Raw genomic sequence first — 19,281 nt, forward strand, 5'->3', positions numbered from 1 at the left:
ACTAGGCAAGCCAGAAGCAGCTGTAGTGTCTGCTATACTTACAAGTTCTACCCACGGTTCATGAGTGTGAGAATACAGGCCAGTGCTGCCATGGAAACTTCTGCAGCTCCCTCTGAGAGCGAGGACATGTGCTTGGGCTCAGGTAAAGGTCAAAGAAGGAAAAAGCACTTTGTATAAAATCGCTAACAACAATCACAGAGTAGTTGAGGGAATGAATGGTACAGATAAGCCTGAAGTCAGTGCTGAAGGAAGCCAGGCCTTCTTGCAGCCCAGCTAGCATGAGCCACACTCCCTGGGTCAGGAAAGACAACGGATGTTTTTAATGGGTCCACATCGCAGCAAATGGAAAAGCAAAGAACTAAACCCTAATCCTATCTTTTATCACATACCCATGACTTTTATATACAATTAAAATATTTTCTTCTCATAAATACACTTCAGGGGAAAAGGAAAAACCTGATATAATTGGATGATCTCAATTAATAGCAACTCAGGAACAACATAGTATCAATATTCTTTAAAAAAAAAAAAGTAGCCAGGCACATTGGCGCATGCCTGTAATCTCAGCACTCGGGAGGCAGAGGCAGGCAGACTCTGTGAGTTTGAGGCCAGCCTGATCTATAAAGTGAGCCCAGGACATCCACGTCTACACAGAGAACCCTGTCTCAACTGCCCCCATCCCCCACCCCCAACCCCCACCCCCGCCACAAAAGGTGGGGGAAATGAAACACAAAGCTGAATCAGTCCGTGCAATCTGTTCTTTAACAGCCAGTGTAACTCCTGGAAACCCTTTCCATTGGTCTGTGCTCTTGTGAGGAAAAGTCAGGCTGCAAATTGCGAACACCAGCAGTTTTAAAGGGAAGCATGAATCATTGTAAATGGTTGTTTTATCTTTCCCACTCCAAGTAATTGCTGTTATCATTAACTCAAGCTTTGGTGATATGGTTTTCAGTAACTACCAATATTTGCAAATGAACTAATTTCTTATCAGTGTGATACAGGGCTACTGTAGCCATTTGTAACACCTCAGGCTTATTCTAACTAAAAGGACAGACAAGCAGGTATACCTCCCCAGCAGCTCAGCTGTGTCTACGCTTTCCTGGATTGTTGGCAACTCTGCCATCCTTTGCTTATTTTCCTGAATGCGGGGTGAACATGCTCTGCAGCCATCCTGTCAAAAAAAGAAAAGAATATATATATTTTTTTTTCTTTATTGTACCCATATAACTCAATTATAATACAAGGTTTACTTCCAATGCTTTGAAAGTGCTATCAAGTTGTTTAGGAGAAATAAGTTATACAAATTAAATGTTAGGGGGGCTGGAGAGATGGCTCAGCAGTTAAGAGCACTGACTGCTCTTCCAGAGGTCATGAGTTCAATTCCCAGGAACCACATGGTGGCTCACAACCATCTATAATGTGATCTGATGCCCTCCTCTGGCCTACAGATGTACATGTAGGCAGAACACTGTATACATAATAAATAAATAAATATTTTTTAAAAAATTAAATGTTAGTAGATTAAACCATGGTCATGTCAATTGTTAGTCTACTTTTATCACAAGAATATACATCTTAGGTACAGCATATAGATATGACTCTATAGAAAGATAAGGTCTTAAAAAAAAACCCAGAGACATGCAGAATATGGCATTTAAAATGTTTTTATTACTTTAAAGATTCATATTGGCAATGAGACAGATTAACTCCTGGCAACACCTAACCTACCTCAAAGAAGATGATGAGCATCAAAGAACCTCCTTATGGAAATGGCTTCAAATGTGGCAAGTAAGCCATTGGGCAAAAGATCCTCATTTCTACCACAGACAGAATTCTGCCCTAAAAAAGGGCAAGCTTGGATGCAGGCAGAGTTGACAGCCAAACTCTGCCAAGACAGGGTAAGCAAGTCCTCAATAGTTCCTGCCTCACAAATATGTCTGTCAGATATATTGGACCAGAAGGCTGAAGAAGATGCTCCAGTGTTATAGAGAGTTTTGGGTGACTATTCAGGTAGAAAACTGTCTCTGTCATCTTTTCATTTGGAAAGTTACTAACCTGCACTCCTGACATACTCAGATAATCATGTTTACTCCTTCTCAAGTCTCTGATGGAGTTGAAAATCAGGTAGCTTAATCTTACAATGAACCTTAATTGTTTGGAGGTTAAGAGGATTTTAGGTCTAGATAGGTGTTCTAAGTCGATAATGACAATATGTGATTGGTTTACATTCAGAAATTTAGATGCACCAAGATAGGAAAGATGTCTTCTTCAAGGCTGTCAAATACAAATAGCCAAAACACTAAGAATGTAACATTTATATAATTCCTGATTGTGTCATGGTTCTTCTTGCCATAGGTAATCTATTGTATTTATGTGTAATAATATAAATGTATATGTACAAAAATAAAATAATGTTTAAAAAGAAAATAAAGAAGTTTTCATATGCAAAATAAAATAAAAAATAAATAAATGTACCCACACACACACACACACAAAAAGAAAAAGCCAAGAGCTCATCAAATTACCCATTTCTCAATTGTCCTGGCATCTTATGAACGTCCTGTGACTACAAGCATGAGACACAGGGTAATAAACAGTGTCTCCCCCCTCCAGATGCTGTCCCTACTGGGAAAGGCTTTGTGCTGGCAGCCCACCCCACAGGGCTCTCCCACCCCACCTCATCCACTCCACCCTTGATTCTGAAAACTTTCATCATGGCGCATTTAGTTTCCATTTAGAACACGTGCTTGCTGATCTGGGGCTCTTTGCTTTACTGAAGTCATAAGCTAGCTCTTCACTCTTCACCATTAGGGTGGGTGTTCTCAATTTCTATCCCAAAATGTTTGCCTTTCAATAATCTCTTACCTTGGTTAGTGTACTATTAATAATACTTATCTTATGCCTTAATTAACCTTTTGTAATTACCACATGACAAAAACATTCATTTTATTAAGAAGTAACTCTGATGGCCGGCCCAAGCTAGCTATGATTACCTAAAAACTATAACATTTCGAATAGAGAGAAACACAAGTTGAAAAAAAAATTAGTACTTCTACACTCCACTTGGACAAAAACAAAAACAAAAACATGGCAACAGAATTCTGGAAAGAAATGTATAGTGTGAAAAGACGATTTACAAAACTTAAGAAATGTTAATCTAAATTCCTAGCCTAAGATCAGGATTGAAAGATAGTAGGAATAGTCTTTAAACTTTCTTTCCTATTCATGTTTTCCCCCCTTGGTTTGTTACCTATTTATTTATGATGTAGTAACTCAAAATAAATCAATTGAAATGACACATCTTTAACATTAAGATTATTTTGAACATTTGATGCATAATTACCAGAACAATCTACACTGCATTACTTATAAATCTACATTAGCAATTTAGTTGGCTAGTCGCTAATTCACATTCCAAAACTCTGAAATGATTCTAACACATAAAAGTATCCCATGAGGTCACACAAACGTGGGGACCTTAGACTCAAGCTGGCTGAAGCACACAGAAGCTTTGGGTGGAGTGACTAAGCCGCAAGGGAAGGCTTGTAGCATTTGTAATGTTAGCAGGCGATCCAGGGAGTCTGGGTGGGCACTACAAATTCTGCAATACCAAACATTTCAGAAATCAAACATTTATTACGCACCTATTTACTCTCTAGTTCTAGAACTGGGCTTTCTTAGGTAAACATGATTTAAAAAAAATTTTTTTTAATGATTTTTCATTTAGCTGAAGAGATTCAATCATGCTCTCAATGGGATGACCTAGAAAACACAATGCAATCCCACTGTGGTCATAAATGTCTAAGTTTCCAGTTTTTACTATCTGTCCCAATACAGGAGCAGGCACAGAATACCGATAACGCTCCTCTACAAACTTATGTAACACTACAATAAAGTGGCTTTTATTTACTTCATTTTTCTATTGTTTTAAAAATACAAAGCTGAGCCAGGCGTGGTGGCACACACCTTTAATCTCAGCACTCGGGAGGCAGAGGCAGGCGGATCGCTGTGTGTTTGAGGCCAGCCTGGTCTACAAAGTGAGTCCAGGACAGCCAAGACTACACAGAGAAACCCTGTCTAAAAAAAAAAAAAAAAAAAAAAAAAAAGGAAAACCTAACTAACTAACTAAATAAATAAATAAATAAAAATACAAAGTCAAGCATATAAATTGGTACGTTTGCCAGTGATTCCCAGTCTCCCCAGTCTATGGATAGCCAATAGTTCAGAAAGGCTGTGCCCTAAGAGCCCCATCCCAACTGCTGTCCTTGAAATGCTGCATGAATAGTGTCACATTCTCTCGTAAGGCCTTTGATGATCTGGCAGTGTGCTTTAATCTGTTTTAAGAACATGTCTGTCTTATACAGTTTACTATTGATGTTATGGCGTACACATGCGTAGACCCACTGGCATGGATACAATACACACACATCAAAGCAGACAAACAACACACAACTCTAGATTCAACTGCCAGTTTTCTCCAAGAAAAGCAGCTTACTGAAAGTCATTGTGTGGATGTAATTCAAGTGAACAGAGCAGAAGCCAAGCGCAGCTGTTCAGCTCCCTGACAGAGTATAAATAAAACCAAAGGCATGTGTTTGTGTGTCTATGTGTATTATGTACATGCGGCACATTTCCCAAGGCAAATAAGAATCTTCCCCTTCAAAGAAACCCTACAAAGAAGAGAGGACTGTCCGCAGCTTTGAAGACACAGGAACTAAAAACTGATTGCCCACAGCAAAGTTCGAAGAAGCCCAGCCCGGGCCCCTCAGCTAGAGGGAGGTCACTAAAAGGGGGCGCGTGTCACCCTGCAAGGGGAGAGGGCCTCTGCTCTCTGGGAACTGCTCTGAGGACTAGAGGCGGTGAAGACTCCCGTTCCTGAACGGGACCCTGCGAGGAGCCATCGAGGGTCCTTGGATGACTCTGGACACGGCAAGGGAAACGCCAGTTTTCTTTTTGCTGTGAGCACTTCATTCTCTGCTTCCGTCAGGAACCCAGGACTCCCTAGGAAGTGGACCTATGCAGAGACTTACGATGCTGAACCCCTTAAAGCTAAGGAATTATTGTCTTCAGCCCTGGCTTTGGGACTTGCGCTAGGTGTGGCCTGATTAAACATGTGGACTCCCTCCTAAGCCAGAGGGGGTGGGGGGGACACGACAGTCCCAGATGTGTAGAGGAAGCTACAGAAATGGCTCTGCCAGCTCTGCAAGAAGCACGCACGGGTAAGCATGCCTAATGCCGAAGCAGAGGTGAGTGGGCCGCTGGCGAGACACACGATCTGGACCTGACCGGCAGCGGGGCTCAAGAGAGACACAAGATCCTGCCGTCCCATGAAGATCAATGAAAAAGCAAGGTGTCCATGATTCATGCTGTCTGAATACCTTAGCAATTCCTCTCGTTCATGACTTTGGGGGAGAGAGGGGGTGGGGGCGTAGAGAGGGAGGGAGGGAGGGAGGAAGGGAGGGAGGGAGGGAGGAAGGGAGGGAGGGAGGGAGGGAGGAAGGGAGGGAGGGAGGGAGGGAGGGAGGGAAAAGACTCAACTCTACAACTCCCAAACCTGAGGTAAACATACTGCTCAGTCTCAGCTACAGCCCAGCGTGTGATACAAGCGCCCACACTCCAGCCAGTGTGGGAGAGATGGCCCGGAGAAGACCGCCATCAGAATTCACTCAGATATAACCACACCAAGAGTAGACATATCTGCGGGCACCTCACGGTTTCACATCGGCCTACTCTCCTCAGATTGAAAGAACTCAGGCAGTTAGTGTAGCCTTGTTCTAGAAGAAAGCCTGTTCCCTACGAGTCCCCAGAGCCTCAAGAACAGCCTAAGGCCAAAGTCAGTTACCAGCAAAAAAACGTGATGAGACTGAAAAGTCCTCTAAAAGCAAAGTAAAAGGCTCAAACACGAAGACAAGCCCAGCTATAACTCTGTCCATAGTTATGACCCCACATTAATTTCTACTGTTCAATAATTTTCTCTTAGGCTCTTGGAATATAATCAGATTACAACTCCACTATAGTTTCCCTTTAGTCTGTTCCAACACTAGACTATTTCCTGGAGTGTTTGGGTTTAGCCTTACTGTTAATATGTAAGCATTAATATTTAACAACCCAAGGGATCTCCTTCTTAAAATCCTAAGATGAAAAAGACGGCCACATTACAAATCCAGACGGTCCTTGACATGCTAACAGGGACACGGATGGAAGCTGGTGCCATTACGAGACTGTGCGGTGCACGACTGCACTGCACTGACAACTCGGGCAACTGGTCCCTGGCCCTCTGTGACTTACAAGCCCAAATTAGACCTAGGTTGAATTCTGCCTTATATTTTAATGATTTCCTTCCTGGAAAGCAGGCCTCTGATATAAAAAGGCCATGACCTTTAGTGTTGATCTTGGGAACAGGTGCGACATGCACTCATGCCCTGAGTGAGAACATTTTCCCTATCACAGTCCCAACTTTCATGGCTCCCGAGTCTCAGAAGGTGGTCCTCAGCCACCCAGGGCCGAGGCCCTTTGACACAGCTCCTCATGTTGTGGTGACCCTAACCATACAATTCTTTTCCTTGCTACTTCATAACTATATGTTATGGATAGAACTTAAGAAACGTGGGGAGAAAAGTTTATTTCCTCTGACAGCTTCCGGGGAAGCCAGGGCAGGGACCTGGAGGCAGGACTGACACAGAGCCCATGGAGGGATGCTGCCTACTGGCTTGCCCCACATGGCTTGCTCCATTCGCTTTCTTATATGCCTCAGGACCACTTGCTCAGGGGCGGCATCACCCACAATGGGCTGGGCCTTCCCAAATCAACACCAATAAAGGTGTTTCCTTCATAAGGGAGTGTTAAAAATTCCCTCTTCCCAGATGTGTCTAGGTTTGTGTCAAATTGACCAAAAACAAAAACAAAAAAACTCAGCACCATGAACCCCTGAATCATGCTATCTCAGAAGCCACCAGGGTTGCATGTAGGGCTTTTTATAAAACTGACAAGTGTGACGCACCATTGAGAAGCCCACCCATGTTTTCAGAATGTTGTCCCTTTTCCTAATTGAGCGCCCCTTTTCTTAACTTCAATATTTGATCTTAGAGTACAACAACATTAAATTTACAGCAAAGCTTCCCAACAGAACTGAGGACCCAACCTAGCCCTTGTACTAGCTAGGCAAGCACAGCAGCGCTTAGCCAAACCCCAAAACCTGCAGGGTCAAAGATCAGTATCACAAGTGAGCTTTTTACCTTGGTGTCCAAATTGTGTCCCTCCTCTTTTGTTGTAGGCTCAGGACAGCTGGGACCAGGGCCTTGGGAAAGCCTGCAGAGTGAAACAGCAGTGAGAGGCCAGTGTGGTTTTTTAAAAGTCCTAATGTTTAGCTGATATTGCAGGGGGATGTGCTCCTGTGAGTGTTAAGTGCCCATAGAGGCCAGAAGAGGGCACTGGGGCCCTGGAGCGCACATTACAGGCAGCTGTGAGCCGCTCACACTGTAGCTCACAAGTGCACCAAACTCTGCTCTTCCTTGAGAGCAGGATGCTCTTAACCACTAAGCCTCTTCAGACTCCATTCTCCATCCCTCCCTCCCTCCCTTTTTCTCTCTCTCTCTCTCCCCCTCCCTCCCTCTCTCTCCCTTTCTCTCTCTCCCTCTTCCCTCTCTCCCTCTCTACTTCATTTTTGTTTATGAGATAGAGTTTAACTATGTTGGCTGTCCTGAAACTCACTATGTGGACCAGGCTGGTCTCCAATTCACAGAGATCCACCTGCCTCTGCTCCCTGAGGGCTGGGAGATTAAATGTGTGTGATACCACGCCCACCTATATGGCATCTTTTATTTGCTTCTTTGTCAACTTCTGAAACAATCAAGCTTGCAGTTTCCTCTTTCTGCTTCTACTTCTCTCAACCTAAGAAATGTTTGAGGAACTCTCCCTCCGGATTCCACAGCAAAGAGGGACAACCGGTGCCCTATGGGGCCTGGGGATGATTTGTGTGCACAGAGTAAAGATCTCTTTAAGGATAAACCGAGGATGGGATGACTGGTTCTTTTATCTTTTGCTATATGAATTGACTCAGCTGAGAAAACCCTTGAAAATGTTAATTAGAAGTCTGGATGTAGAAAAGTCTACACATTGCTATTGGGCACCTCTTCCCAGAGAGAAAGATTCAAACATCTAAAACTCTGTGTGTGTGTGTGTGTGTGTGTGTGTGTGTGTGTGTGTGTGTGTGTGTGTGTGTGTACATGCATACATGCATACATACGTATATACAGGGGCTATAGAGCTGGCTCAGTGGTTAAGAGCACTGGTTTCTCTTGTGGAGGACACAGATCTGATTCCTAACACTCACATGGTATCCCACAACTCTTTGTAACTCCAGTTCCAGAAAATCAGACACCCTCTTCTGGCCTCTGCAGGCACCAGTCATGCAATCAAGTCATAAACATATATGCAGGCAAAATACCTATACATATAAAATAATAATTTTAAAAACTTGGCACTGTGGTACATGCCTATAATCCCAGCACTTGGGAGGCAGAGGCAGACAGATCTTTGAGTTTGAGGCCAGCCTGGTCTATAGAGCTAGTCCAGGACGCCAAGGCTACACAGAGAACCCCTGTCTTGGAAAACCACAAGTAAATAAATATAATAATTTTTTTAAATTAAAAAACATGCTGTTGAATGAGACAACTCACAAGATAAAATAACCACATTCTCACCTAAATTTGACAATAAAAGACCCAAACAACTAGGCAACTTAGGAGACGCGACACTATTTCTATTGCATGTGTGGGTCTTATCATAGAGTGAGACAGCAGTGCTCCGACCACAAGGACAGAGGACTTAGCATCCTGAGAGAGGGGTTGAGGGTACGTTTAGGGGCATATGTGAACCCCAGCTCAATCCCCAGCACTGCCAAGGTAAAGGTCCTGAGATCGGGAGCTCTGTACCCTCTGCTGCTCCAACCTGGTCTCGTATTTTGCTTGGTTTCTGGCAGATGAAGTCAACTAACTCACAGCCGTCTCCACGTTTCCCAGACTGGACTGTGGACTCTAACCACATATGGATGTATGGGTTGCTATAACTGTTAAAGACACCAATTCGAAGCTAATATAACAATAATGTAATACAAAAAACTTACGCTTGAAAGGTTTCGAAGACAGCGTAACTCTGTGCCGTCGCTCCGTAGGCGTCCACCAACGAGGCATCAGCACCTTGCTGGAGGAGAAGGCTGATCATCTTTTTAGACTGAGCTCTCACTGCGTGTATGAGGGCAGACCTAAAGGAGGAAACAGAACGACACCCTGACACACTTATTTGTTTTGTGATTGTTTTTGGTTTTGTTTTGTTTTTTGAGACGTTGTCTACATAGCCCTGCTTGTCCTGGTACTCAATAGGTAGAGGAGGTAAGTGTCACCACACCAGGCTCCCTGATGCACTTTAACAAAGTCCTGTACTGCTCAGGAGAGCTCCAAGCCGTGCAACAGACTCAACTAGGTCTGGTTCATTTCCTTGAAGTGGGTGAGCTGACTGGGTTTCTGTTACGTCCCTAGCCTGGTGTAATATGCCATAGTTTACAGTTAGCATCGGGCCAAATGAAAAAAAACATTTGTTATTTTAAAAGTTATTAATATAAATAGTAAGGGTGAAGCCAATAGCAGGATGGAGAAGTTGCTCAGCAGTTAAGAACACTTGTTCTTATAGAGAACCTGCCCGGGTTTGCTTCCCAACCCCACATCGTGGCTGCCAACCATCTATAGCTCCAGCTGCAGAGGCTCTGACACCCTCTTCTGACTTCCTGGGGTACCAGACATATATGTGGTGCACAGACATATATGCAGACAAAACATTCATATACATGCCAAATAAAGTAAATAAAATCTTTAAAATTAAAAGATAATAAGAATTCTAGTTACTAAGGCTGACTACCTTGTGTGAGGTGCTGCTGTAAATGCAATATACAGGGTCTGAAAACCACTCTCCAAGAATATTATCCTTATTTTGGCAGACTAGAGAGACAGCTCAGCGGTCAACAGCATTTACGACTCCCATTTCCTGTCACCATGTCAGGTGGCTCACCACTGCCTGTGAGTCCAGTTCCGGGGACTCTGATGCCCTATTTTTTTTTTTTTTTTTATCTCCATGAGCACCAGACAGAAAAATGGTGCACGTACATACGTGCAAGAAAGATAGTCATACATATAAATAAGATAAATATTTTAAGATAAAAGAAATATCCTTATTTTCATATCAGAAAATAAGGTCTTGCATTAATCAGAAAACACGACTTTGAGATGAGAGCCTCCTCTGGCTCTTGCCTGGCTCCTGTCCTGGTCACCCTTCCCCACGGCTCAAAGACAGCAGCCTAGCCCACCACGGGTTGGTGCCTGTGACTCTGTGAAGCAAAGTAAATCTTTCCTCCACCAAGTAGTTTCATTTATGTATTTGGTGAGACCAGTGAACAGCTGAACACAGCAGCAGGAGCCACAGAAGGATGGGGGGACTGAGCAACATCCAAGCACACAGTCACTTAGAGACAACTAACACCGGCATTCTTTAGACAAGGCAACCTACAGAGCCATCAAGGATGCAAAGTGATTCTCAAAATTATTTCTCACAATGTAGCATTCTAAAAGAAATGTATACAAGAGGCAGGGATGAGAAATACTGCAAAATTGTTCGGAATTTTATTGGACTCTACACTTCTAAAAATAAGACTAATATGAAACTGTTTTAGGTAATACAAAATCCTATGACTAAAAAAATTCAATTCGAAATAACAAAATCGGCCAATACTATGAGTAGACATGAGCCCTGTTAAATGTTGAGAGAGAGAGAGACTTAAGTGGAACAGTTAATTTCTACTACCTGTTCATTTGTTTTAACGTGTCTCCTATAAGCATAAGCTAAATTCTTATGAATTTAGTATTTCTGTTTTAAATGACCACGGCCACTCCAGAACATCACAGGGATTTTAAAGGGTTTTAAAAGATACCTCTTGCAGTTGTCCAGGGCGTTTACGTTGGCCTCAGCCTGTAGTAACAGTTCCACCATCTCCTGTTTGTTCTCAATCACTGCAAGTATGAGCGGGGTGTAGCCGTTCTGTGGAAACGAAAAGCAATTTACAGCTCACACAGTTTTTATTTCTCAGGCCTCTGCAAACCTACTAAGACCCTGCTAAGGTGACCACCCTCTCCGGAGCAGGCCAGGCCCATGCGTGCCTCAGACCAGTGTTTCCCAAACTCTGCCAAATCTCCAATTTATTTCATTATACAAAAAATGCAAGGTTATTGTTCATGTGCCATCAAGATTTGAGAGCAGCTTAAACTCTTATCTAAATAGTCTTGACAGAAAAGGGGAATATGCCCCCAAATTAGCTGGTCCCCTCCCCTGTTTGAGTCATCACCACCAAGGAGCCAGCTCCTTGCATTTTCCTGAGTCCAAATACTGACCATGCTCGGAGCTTAACCATTTCCTCCTCAGGTAAGAACAAAGGGCACAGTTTTCTAAACACATGAACAGGGCAGAATCAAACCACTGGCCTCTCCTCGCTCTTACCACTAAGGTCCTTAAATTCCAATTTGTCCTGCACATTTAAGATCATTTTCTACTCACCATTTTTGTTTCTTTTGTGTTTTGGTTGGTTTGGTTTGGTTTAGCCTCACCTCAGAGAGAAATCACTTAAAAATGTAAATAGCAGGCCGGGCGTGGTGGTGCACACCTTTACTCCCAGCACTCAGTAGGTAGAGGCAGGCAGATCGTTGTGAGTTCAAGGCCAGCCTGGTCTACAAAGTGAGTCCATGACAGCCAAGGCTATACAGAGAAACCCTGTGTGGAAAAACAAAAACAAAAAACCAAAACCAATAAAATGTCAATAGTAATATGATTTTTATTTTTTTAAAAAAAGGCTTTTGTTTGAGTTTTCAGTGAAGTCTGGTCCTAGACAGCTTTGTTTGTTTGTTTGTCTGTCTATTTTCAAGAGTGGGTCTCACCAGGCTTCTGTCTACCTGATAGAGACCAGCCTGCCTCAGCCTCCCAAGTGCCAGGATTAAAGGTGTGGGTCACCATGTCTGGCCAGATCCTAAGGAAATTTTGATATCATGTTTTGTTTTACTCTCATTAGGAAAAACTGGTGAAAATATTTAAATTATATTTTAAAAAGAAACCTTTGGTGACAAATGTGAAAAACACACTTTTTTTACAGTTAACATATATTAATACAGTTTTCTCAAATATTCTATGGATACATAAAATAAAATTGTGGGGGCAGGTGGTGGTGGCACATGCCTTTAATCCTAGCACTTGGGAGGCAGAGGCAGGTGGATCACTGTGAGTTCAAGGCCAGTCTGGATTACAGAGGGAGTTCCAGGACAGCCAGAGCTGTTATACAGAGAAACCTTGTCTCAAAAAACCAAAAAAAATTTTTTTAAAATAAAAATAAAATAAATCTGTGTGCTATAAGACTTTCTTTGTCAAAACTTATTCCAAACCATTTTTTTTTTTTCAAGCAATGAATTCTCACTTCAGCTTCTGCCTGTGGAAATGGGTCCACACACTGCTTAGGAAAATGCCTTCTCAGTATTTGGGGAATAAAGTTGGGTGTTACCTTTGTCTTGATTTCAGTGTTTGTGTTGGCCGTCAGAAGTCTGGCGGCTATGGAGGTGTTGTTGTTGTACACTGTGTAATGGAGGGCGGTGTTTTGATATGTATCGACGGCGTTTGAGTTAGCTCCGTTCTCCAGTAGAATTCTTACACACTCCTCATGCTGGCGCTGGGTGGCCTGCGGAGAGGGTCCCAAGAGAACAGACTGTCAACTCAAGAAGTCCATGATAGACTTTCCACAGGCTCCGCCAAGTAGTTACACTTAAGTGCCAGAAATTCCATTTTTATTCAAGCTTTTTTTTTCTTTAAGGCTTTGAAACTGTGTTTTCTTATGTATCCCAGACTATGATGGAGCTTGCTTGAAATCATAATCCTCCTGCCTCTGCCTCCACTAAGGTGGGGGTGCAGGCCCTGCGTCTGCCTCCCACATGATGGGGTACAAGGCTCTCACACCTGAATATCTGAGGGTCAATACTAACTCATCTTCTGTTGCGCCTGTTGGCTCCTAATTACCTTGATCAGAGCTGTGCATTCTTCACGGTCTCGGGCTTCCATGTTGCAATCGTACCATAGCAAGAGGGATACCATTTCTGACTGACCATGAGCACAGGCATAATGCAGAGCAGTCCTGAGAGAGAGAGAGAGAGAGAGAGAGAGAGAGAGAGAGAGAGAGAGAGAGAACGCCTGAGACCTGTTGTACAGCGTTACAAGGGGACAACCGTGTAGGGAGGGACTGTACACTTTTCTTCCGAAGCAGAAGAGCCTAGTGGGATTTCTTTATAGTTAGCAGTGCTAGGGATAGAGCAGTTAAACATGGAAGCTCCCAAAGAGGATGGCATCGCAGCAGAGACAACTGACGGTTTCGCAAAGTAAGGTTTGGAATGTCCTGTGGGCTGTGGGCTGTGGGCCGCCTGAAGCAGGGCCCGCATTGCCAGCACCATGGCTTTGATGGTCTCAAAGATGTGACAGGCTCCAGTGAGCCACCCACCTCGGCATCAAGGAAGCGGGTGAAGCACCCTCAAAGCTTCACATGTCATCATGTGACAAAAGACAGATGCTAATCAAACCGTCCCCTTCGGGGCCAGAAGAGCTAATGGCTGAATCAGCATGTGGGAAAGGAAAATGGCCACCCTGAACGGCCGAATGTGAAGCCAGCTTCACACTCCAGCTTCCGTGTAAGGTCCCTCAGGAAATAGCATGTATTCCTTGGTTACTGTGAAATAAAATGAATATGGATTTTATTGGATGATGATGATGATGATGATGATGATGATGATGATGATGATGATGATGATGATTTTGTCCTGGGACCCACAACACTGTGATTTTTTTTTTAATGTGCACATTTAAAGAAAATGCTCTCTGTCCTCGACTTTGTGGGTGAAATCACATCTAAATGGTCAATAAAGTGCTCCAAAAGCAGAATTAGATGGGAGTTGGAAACTAACAAAGGTTTAGTTTTTTGCTTTGCTTCTCATGAGCAATGCCTAGGCTCCAGACCCACGCAGGTGTGCAGGTTTCCGGTGCTGAGCAGCCTGTGGTGTCGAGAAAGGCTAGCACTCAGTGAAAGCAGGCCTCAGCCCGCCTTCGCCCACTCCTGAGGCCAAGATCAGGAAGGAGGTGTTTCTTCTCCTTAGGCCTTGCTCTCACTCAGTCATCCCTGTTCTAAGCCCCGCCTCCCCCCAACTCTGTGCCCTCTGACCTTTTCTTCCGGTCTGTAATGTTCACGTCAACATTCCCAAATTCGAGCATCCTCTGTACTTGCGTTATGTCCCCAATGCTTGCAGCTTTGTGGATCTTTTTCACCGGCGTGTACCCAGTGAGGTACCACGAAGGTTCTTGGTTCTCAGCATGCCCAAAGCCCAGGAAGCCCCAGGGCGAGTGGCCCTTGAAGATCTTCTTCATAGCTCAGGCTGTGGCCGGATCACCCCAGCTCTGTCCCTCCAGAACTCAAGTGTTTATACCGTCTCCCTCCCTCCCCGTAACAACCTCAGTGCTCACAGTAACCTAGTCCTTTCAGGTCCCAATCTTAGCCAAGGTTAATCCCAATACAGAGCCAACCAAGTCTCAGAATCTCGCCAGGATGCACCCACAGAGGACCCCCCCAAGGTTTAGCATCCCTTCGCCTCTTAGGCAGTTGGCAGGACTGCCGTTGCCTAGCAATACCGTATGCGCGTGCCCCAGACTGGACCTTAGGCACCAATCACACCTGGGGGGGCGGGGGGCGATCAACAGTGTTCAATGCGCATGCCAGGCTCCAGAGCGACTGTGTCTTTAAGTGTCACAAATAATCCATTAGGGGGAGAGTCCAGATGTTATGTCATGCTTACCCCTTCCTGGGTTTTAGGCACGCTGGGTACACGCCCATGAAAAAGATCCACAAGGCAGCCAGCAGGGGGAACGCAACCCAAGTACAGAGAGTGCTCAAACGCCATGCCACTCGCAGCGTGGGAACGTAAGTCCCTCGGGGCGGATCTTCAGGCGTCTGAAGGCTTAGTCTTCAAGAAAACCTTCCTCAGTCCTCGAACTTTGACGACGGCAGGATCTGAGTGCCCAGCTAGCCTGGGTGATGTAGGAGATCCTTTCCCAACAAGCAAGCAAGAGAATAATCTTCTAAGAATCTCCATATGGTCTGTTTATACACCCCCACCCCCACCCCCAAAGAATAGCAAGCGGCAATGACAGAAGGCTACTTTAGAGGTTCCATAGATGGTGACAGAAGGTGTCGTAGTGAGCAAGCTGGTGCTGAGGAAACCTCATGCTCTGCAGATAAAATGAAAGCAAACTTCAGCTGCTTCCCAGACTACTCATTTGGCCCTCGGGAGTGTGGTCTCTCTGCTCATCCTCCCCCCCCCACCCCCCACTTTGAAATCTGTAGTATCATAGTGTAATATTTAAGAACTTTACCTTTTAATTGACTGTTGTCCCAGAACTCTCTTTGCTAATTTTGTTAGAATACCACTTTAAGTAGCTGGGTCGCGGTGTCACAGCCTTGTTTCATTGCCCTGTTCCTCTTCTTTCTCCTTCCCCCTCCCTCCCCCTCCCCCTCCTCTTCCTCTACTTCTTCATCCCCTCATCTTCATCCTTTTCTTCCTCCTCCTCCTCCTCCTGTTTCTACACTTCTTCCATCTTTCTGGGAACCACACAGCACCCCCTGAAAGCCTACTAGTAGCAGTTTCTAGCTGCGATTTGACTGAACAGTTCTCTGAACTAGTTCTTTAACCAACGTCTTCTTCACAGTCTTCACGCCTCACCTTGTGTTAGCCGTCGTTTCCATGTCTCCCTGCAAGGTCCCATTGTCTGCTTGGGTCCTAGTCTCGCACTTCCTAGGTGCCATCAACCAAGGAGGCTAAACTCAAATTCACTGCTGCCCCTAACTCCACCCCTTGCTGATCCCAAAGTCAACAGTGCCCAGGAAGGTCATAGCAGAGGATGTAAAACACACACACACACACACACACACACACACACACACACACACACACTGTGTCCACCCTGCCACACAAAGAAATCCCCAAGAGATGGATGATGGTGACAGAGCCTGTACTAACACTGTGAAAGAGGCCCAGCCTCAGAGGAGGGGATCCAGACCTGCCATTAGTTCCCCATCCATGTAGGGAGCAAGTGTACCCCTGTATAAATGAGCATTCATAACATGAGCACCACGACCACGTCAAAGAGGTCAAAGGCCTCAGATTCCTGGGGCTGGCAAGGCCTTCCCCTCATTCAAATATGAATGTTGACACTGTGTACAGGAAATGCCAGCCACAGCTTCCTCCTTCCAGATGGCAGCAGTCAAGGTGGCTCCCTCCCACAGAAGACTCCCCAACCTAGATATCCCCCCCCCCGACCCTTGCTTAGCTACATATAGGAAATATTCAGAGTATCTTAGTTGCCATTATAGTGATGTCAAGAGGCACCATGGCCACGAAAATAATTTTTTATTTTTAGTTTTTTGGTTTCCAGCTGGGTCTAACACTTTTTGTTTCATCCACTTTACATCCCTGCTCTCCTCCTAGCTCCACCCTCCCTCTCTCTCACCCGCCCCATCTCCCCTGCCTAATGCTCAGAAAAGGGGACCCCCCTTCCCATGTATCCCAGCTTATCAAGTCATACCAGGACTTAGCATGTCCTCTTCCCCTGCGGCCTGGCAAGGCAGTCCCACCAGGGGTGAGTGATCAAAAAGCTGGCAATAGAGTCCATGTCAGAGACAGCCCTGCTGCCCTTACTAGAGGAGCCACAAGAAGCCTGGGCTGTCCACCGGCTGGCTGCATCTGTGTAGGCGGTCTAAGCCTAGTCCATGGTTCCTGGTTGGTGTTTCAGTCTCTCTTGTGGTAGCCCTGTTACCTCCAGGTCCTTTTCTACTCCCCTTTCCCCCACTTTTCCATAAGACTCTCTAAGCATCACCCAATGTTTGGCTATGTCAGCATCTGTTCTGAAGCACTGCTGAGTGGAGGCCCTCAGAGAGCAACTCTGCCAGGCTCCTGTCTGCACGCATAGCGGAGTATGGTTAATAGTGTCAGGGGTTGGCTCTCTCCCATGGGGTGGGTCTTGGGTTTGGGCCAGTCAGTGGTTGGACATTCCCTCCATCTCTGCTCTATCCACTCTGTCTTTATCCCTGCACATCTTGTAGGCAGGATAAATTTTGGGTCAAAGTATTTATGGGTGGGCTGGTGTTTCCTTCTATGAGACAACTTGTCTAGTTAGAGGATGTCCTCTTCAGTCCCTATGGCCGCAGCTAAGGAAGTTGTGGGGTTTTTTGTTTTTTGTTTTTAGCGCTTAACTGGGGAGATTGCTTACAATTTTAGAGGGTTGCTTCATGATCATCAAGGCCAGAAGCAGACAAGCATGGTGATGGATTGTGGCTCCCACACCACCGTGGTACCGAGTCGAGGGCGAGGATTTAACTCATGCACACACACACACACACACACACACACACACACACACACACACAATAACACAGCGGGTCCTTCATGTTAAGAGAGCAGCAGCCGCAGCAGCAGCCACGGCAGCGGTTTATTATTCTCCTCCGGCCCCTCCAGAGTTCCAAAGAGCCTTCTTATAGGCAGCAAAACAGGAATCCTCCCCTCAAGTGAAATCCCTCAAGAGGTGATTGCACACCGGAGGACAAGTCTCGAGGAAGGGAGGGGTGCGTTCTCAGAGCAGTAAACATGACTAGCTAACCAAGATAAACACAGACATGGAAGCTGCTAGAAACAGGACATGAAACAGCAAGACAGGCAGGCAGCCCAGTCGGGCCTGGTTCCTACAATGGATGCCACTGATCCAGAGGTAGCGGAAGTGAGAAAGAGGGGGCGGGGAGACTGGGTTTGGTGTGTACTTTTGAAGCCTTAAAGCCAATCCCCAGAGACCAATAAGGCCACACCTTCTACAACAAGGCCACACCTCCTAATCCCTCTCAAACAGTTCCACTCCCTGCTGACTTGGCAGTCAAATGTATGAGCTTTTGGGGCCACGCTCATTCTAACCACCAGGCTGAGTTTCTATGTTGCTAATGCATCTCTGTCAGAGACCCCAGAGAACCCAATCCCAGCTTGTCTGTTTTACGTCATTTCTTCATTCCCTGTCACCCGAGTCAGGTCAACCCCCAAACTGCAGGTCAAGGAGCCTTTGGGTATCATTGTTGGCTATTCACCCTGACTTGTGGTGAATAATTTGTATACTTTGTAAATTTTGTAAACCCTCAAGGCAAGAAAGCGGCCAGGCCACTGCCTGAGGAGCTCCAGCAGTCAGGCCCCTCCCCGAGACCTCTCTGTCATAACAAGATTTCTAGGCTCTGTAACCATCACAAAGGTCATCTCCAGCCCCTCAACAGGACCCTTCCCAGACTATGCTAGTTTTAGGTGAAAAGTCTAAACAAGATCTCACCTGAACAGGAAAACCCACCAATCCCTGAACAGGAAAATCTCACCAATCCTCACCCTGGAACTCTCTGCCTTGGAAATCTCCTTGCCCTAAGAAATCCTATGTAAAGGCTGTGTCTGCTCACTTCCCTGCTGCCTTCTCTTGGAAGCACAGGCAGCTAACCCTGGATTGGCCCCTCCCAGTAAATCTCTTTTATGAGATTTGTTTCCTGGTGTGACTGTCAGTCACCAGAAGAAGCCAAGAAGCAATGAAGAAAAGGGAAAAGGAGGAAGAAGCAGAGCAGGGCTTTTCAGCTCAGCTGGGAATACCCTCCCCGCCCCCACCTGGGAGCTGCCATGCCTGGGAGCTGCTGAGGAGCTCCCTCTCAGAGCTCTGTGGTTCCTAGGATCTCAAGTCCCAGGACATCTTTCCATCTGAGCAGGAAGGCTGACAAGCGTACAAGCGTATATCCAAAGCACAGTCTGCTTTCAGACTGAGGAAGGCTAGGGTTAGGGTTAGGATTAGGGTTAGGGGTTGGGGTTAGAGGCTAGGGGTTAGGGGTTAGGGTTAAAAGTTAGGGGCTAGTGGTTAGAGTTAAAGGTTAGGGTTAGGGGTTAGGTTTGGGACTAGGGTTAGGGGTTAGGGATTAGGGGTTAAAGTTAGTGTTAGTGTTAAGGTTACGGTTACATTTAAGGGTTATGGTTAGGGTTAGGGTTATTGGCCACTTTCTTGCCTTGAGGGTTAGGGTTAGGTGTTAGGGTTAATTTAGGGTTAGAGGTTAGTGGTTAGGGTTAAGGGTTAGGGGTTAGGCTTAGGCTTTGTATTAGA

General features: G+C 45.3%; 1 protein-coding gene across 1 annotated transcript in view; it reads right to left on the reverse strand.

Annotated features, from left to right (window-relative positions):
• LOC311607260 (uncharacterized protein) overlaps positions 1-14,731 on the reverse strand; it is a 102,009-nt gene extending 87,278 nt beyond the window's left edge. The window contains exons 1-7 of the mRNA XM_084798942.1: positions 14,288-14,731; positions 13,099-13,213; positions 12,590-12,763; positions 10,979-11,085; positions 9,125-9,262; positions 7,236-7,308; positions 1,068-1,171 (exon numbers count right to left, since the gene is read on the reverse strand). Coding sequence (XP_084655068.1) covers positions 1,068-1,171; positions 7,236-7,308; positions 9,125-9,262; positions 10,979-11,085; positions 12,590-12,763; positions 13,099-13,213; positions 14,288-14,490 — 914 coding nt within the window. The 5' untranslated portion in view covers positions 14,491-14,731. The remainder of the gene's footprint in view (positions 1-1,067; positions 1,172-7,235; positions 7,309-9,124; positions 9,263-10,978; positions 11,086-12,589; positions 12,764-13,098; positions 13,214-14,287) is intronic.
• Between the last annotated feature and the right edge of the window lie 4,550 nt (positions 14,732-19,281).

This window comes from Acomys minous (genome assembly GCF_964271855.1).
Source record: "Acomys minous genome assembly, chromosome: 10".
NCBI classification, from domain to species: domain Eukaryota; kingdom Metazoa; phylum Chordata; class Mammalia; order Rodentia; family Muridae; genus Acomys; species Acomys minous.